Source organism: Sinocyclocheilus anshuiensis, unplaced genomic scaffold (genome assembly GCF_001515605.1).
Source record: "Sinocyclocheilus anshuiensis isolate Anshui unplaced genomic scaffold, SAMN03320099.WGS_v1.1 scaffold1540, whole genome shotgun sequence".
Taxonomy (NCBI): Eukaryota; Metazoa; Chordata; class Actinopteri; order Cypriniformes; family Cyprinidae; genus Sinocyclocheilus; species Sinocyclocheilus anshuiensis.
In genome coordinates, this window is record NW_015558654.1 from 89,651 (window position 1) to 92,762 (window position 3,112).

The window sequence follows — 3,112 nt, forward strand, 5'->3', positions numbered from 1 at the left end:
GCTGGATGCAATAATCGCATGCCAATGTGCATTGGCTCGTTTAGTTTACACTCGAAGTAGATTGGTCTCTCTAAGCCAGATCCCAATTTTGTCGGTCATCCGACGTGACGTCGAGAGTGACCGACGAACTATCATTAGAAGATTAATGTGTCATCTACAACTCTTAAATTTCCCCTTTCTGAAGGCTTTAGATGAAGAGGTCAACAAGAAAGAGGCTTCATTTAACCCCGCAGACAACTATTCTTGGGAGGACCCACATGCAGAGGTAGAACGAGACCCGAACACCCAAAATGCCTGGGTGATATGACAGAATACAGTGCAGTGACTGCTAGAACCTCTAGAGAATTTGCTATATTATGGTATATTTTGGTTTTAACTCGAATGTTATATAAAATGAAGTAGCTATGCTACCCCTGCTCTACCATGTAGGGCCATGTAAATACCATGTAAATGTTAAATTTTCGCCCATCGCTGTCCAATTAAACAGATTTAGTAATGAAATGAGATGAAGTACCATTAAGTTGTGAAGTATTTAATGTTCTGGATTATCCCAAACTAGGCATTACTGTGAAGTGTTCTTCTCTTTGTGTAGATGTGCTCTCCTGCGCAGCTGCGTCAGCAGACCGCAGAACTGTACGCAACCATTGATGAAGTCCTCGAGGACTCGATCCAAAGAGTGAGCTGTCACCAAAACACACTCTGCATCTAAACAATAATCCATTTATACACCTTCACCTGCATCTTCATGTTTTAATCCATTTTTCCCAGCATCAATCAGACCATGTGAACAAAGCCAATGTGAAGTCTTTGGCAGCGGAGGCATCAAGGGTATGAAATGAAAGATTAATTACCTCATCTTCATTTTGATTAGTCACAATGGCGTCACATTCAGGCAGAGCATAAATTATAGAGCTTTCTAGGAATAAAATATTTCTTGTTTGTTTGTATAACAGTGTAACTGCCTTTCACCCAGACTAAAGCATTGCAATGACTGAACTATACAATATATTTTCTCACCCAGAAGACATAAAAGAGAAATAAATAAATCAATGTAATAGAATATCATACAGATTTTTTTTGTGCTACAATTTGCTGATTATTTTCAATGAAGACCAATGTTAGCAAAATGAAGAATTCAGTCCTCCACTCCGATCAGTCTTTAGCCAGGTACCTTTTAGCCCCTGCTGTTCAAACCCAGCTTGCCATTTTGATTATGTGCACTGTGCTTGCTTTGAAACGTGTGCCACTTTTCAGCTGCTGAGAGCTTTCTTAACTCATTCATTTTCTTTTATTCTGAACTACTGAAGTCACAGACGTCATCACCATCTCCAAAACTATTGGGACGGGAAACAAGATATGTACGTTTTTCCATTCATTTTTGATCTCTGCACATATTTTACGCTCAGACTTCATACGAAGGCGGCAAATCTGAGAAATCATTCATTATAAAAACTCTCTTGAGTATTAGTTCTGGAAATATTCTTATTTTGCAGTATTTAATGCTGAAATGCCAGCTCAGGGCTCTAGAAATGTAGCTAACATTTGCTTTAGCCCATTTTCAGAGCCAGTTCTAGTAGTCAAACTATTTTTATATGCAAGTGAATCTGAACATGCAAGCCAATCTAGAGCCCAGATTTGATATTTTTTACTCGTAGATTTTAGACAAAAGTATAGAAAACTGATTGGATGCACAGTCTTTGATGTCAACAAGATGTCACACCTTTTTATTTTGCAGTAGGTACTATGCACAATTATATGGTTACATTTTATTAGCCACATTTTTTCCCTGCTGTTCACAACACTGTCAGAACAGACCCGCAACGCATTTTGGGGTTTCAACCCACCAGTCTAGAAATTTCACTATAACACTCAAAAATTTCAGAGTATTCAGATTCAATTCCATTATCCAGCCTACAGCATATGCCACCGCACTAGAATTACAGAAGTGTACAATTACAATTCGGCTATAAATTGGGTGCTTTTACTATTGCTAGGAACTTCCAGCCACGTTTAATTCTTCCTTTGTTTTTACAGTAAAGCTAGCGATAAGGTGGCTTGTGTGAGGTTGTAGGTTTCATAACCTTTCCTGAGGTATTCACTTTATAATAATGGCATTTTAGACCCATGTTTACATTCTGAGAGCAGAATTTCATTTGGACAATTCGCCTGGACAATTGTAGCAAATTTTCTTGTCATACACAAATGACAGGATTTGAAGAGTTAGTTTGTTCCTGTTGTTCCATAGGTTTTGGCAACATGATGATTTTAAGGGAATATTACAAACTCTGAAAAGATTACAGACATAGAGGGGTCCATAGCTGAATAATATGATATAAAATCAATAATATTAATCACTTCAAATAACATTACAATTAAGAGGATATTGTGGAAGCACTTGTTTCAAAACTATGTCCAGATAGCATATCAATAGCATGTCAAATGTAAAATAATGTTTAATATTCACAATTTTATTAAATTTTTCCCCCTAGGCAAGCTCTCCTTTTCAACCCTCTGTAACTACGGAAAAAACACTGGTAAGCAGTTGATATTGATGTAAATGAATTTGAGCTTCATATTTATTTTGCATTGAAAAGAAACCTCATTTTTTGCTACATTACACCATTCAGTAGATATGGAGTAATGATTTTGTAAAAGAATTGGGGAAGACCATTGTTGGCTCTGTTCCTAAAGAGCTGCCTGAGTAGGTAGCATTTGAAAGCATCATGCACTTCTGACATAAAGGCTGATCTAGACAGAATAAATGCAGCACAATTATGCTGTGCTATCCGATACCTGCATGTATTCTTCATGGAAAAAGTGAAAGAAAAAAAATCAAGATGCAGTATGAACCAGGAGATGTTTGTTATAAATAAAATCAATTCAGTACTCAAAAATATCCATAAAATAGTTAAATCTAATTACAGTTTTTACACGTGTTTGCTGAATCTTTGGCCCATTGCCTCAAAACACTAACACAAACACAAAATGCAAAGCTCTGCAAATTTCTAACAAAAGCAAACACTGCATTCAAAACTCTTTAATCCCTTTCTAAAATGTTTTTCGCACCAAAATGTCACACACACACACACACACACACACACACACACACACA

At 36.8% G+C, this 3,112-nt stretch overlaps 1 protein-coding gene across 5 annotated transcripts in view; it reads left to right on the forward strand.

Moving 5' to 3' along the window:
* Positions 1 to 3,112, forward strand: part of LOC107681038 (uncharacterized protein YMR317W-like) — a 32,629-nt gene that overhangs the window by 19,357 nt on the left and 10,160 nt on the right. For 2 of the 5 annotated variants that reach the window (XM_016477172.1, XM_016477177.1), the window contains exons 6-10: positions 185 to 265; positions 593 to 676; positions 769 to 828; positions 1,308 to 1,358; positions 2,490 to 2,534. In XM_016477172.1, the coding sequence (XP_016332658.1) occupies positions 185 to 265; positions 593 to 676; positions 769 to 828; positions 1,308 to 1,358; positions 2,490 to 2,534 (321 nt within the window). The remainder of the gene's footprint in view (positions 1 to 184; positions 266 to 592; positions 677 to 768; positions 829 to 1,307; positions 1,359 to 2,489; positions 2,535 to 3,112) is intronic. The other 3 variants (XM_016477174.1, XM_016477175.1, XM_016477176.1) reach the window with 3 other exon arrangements.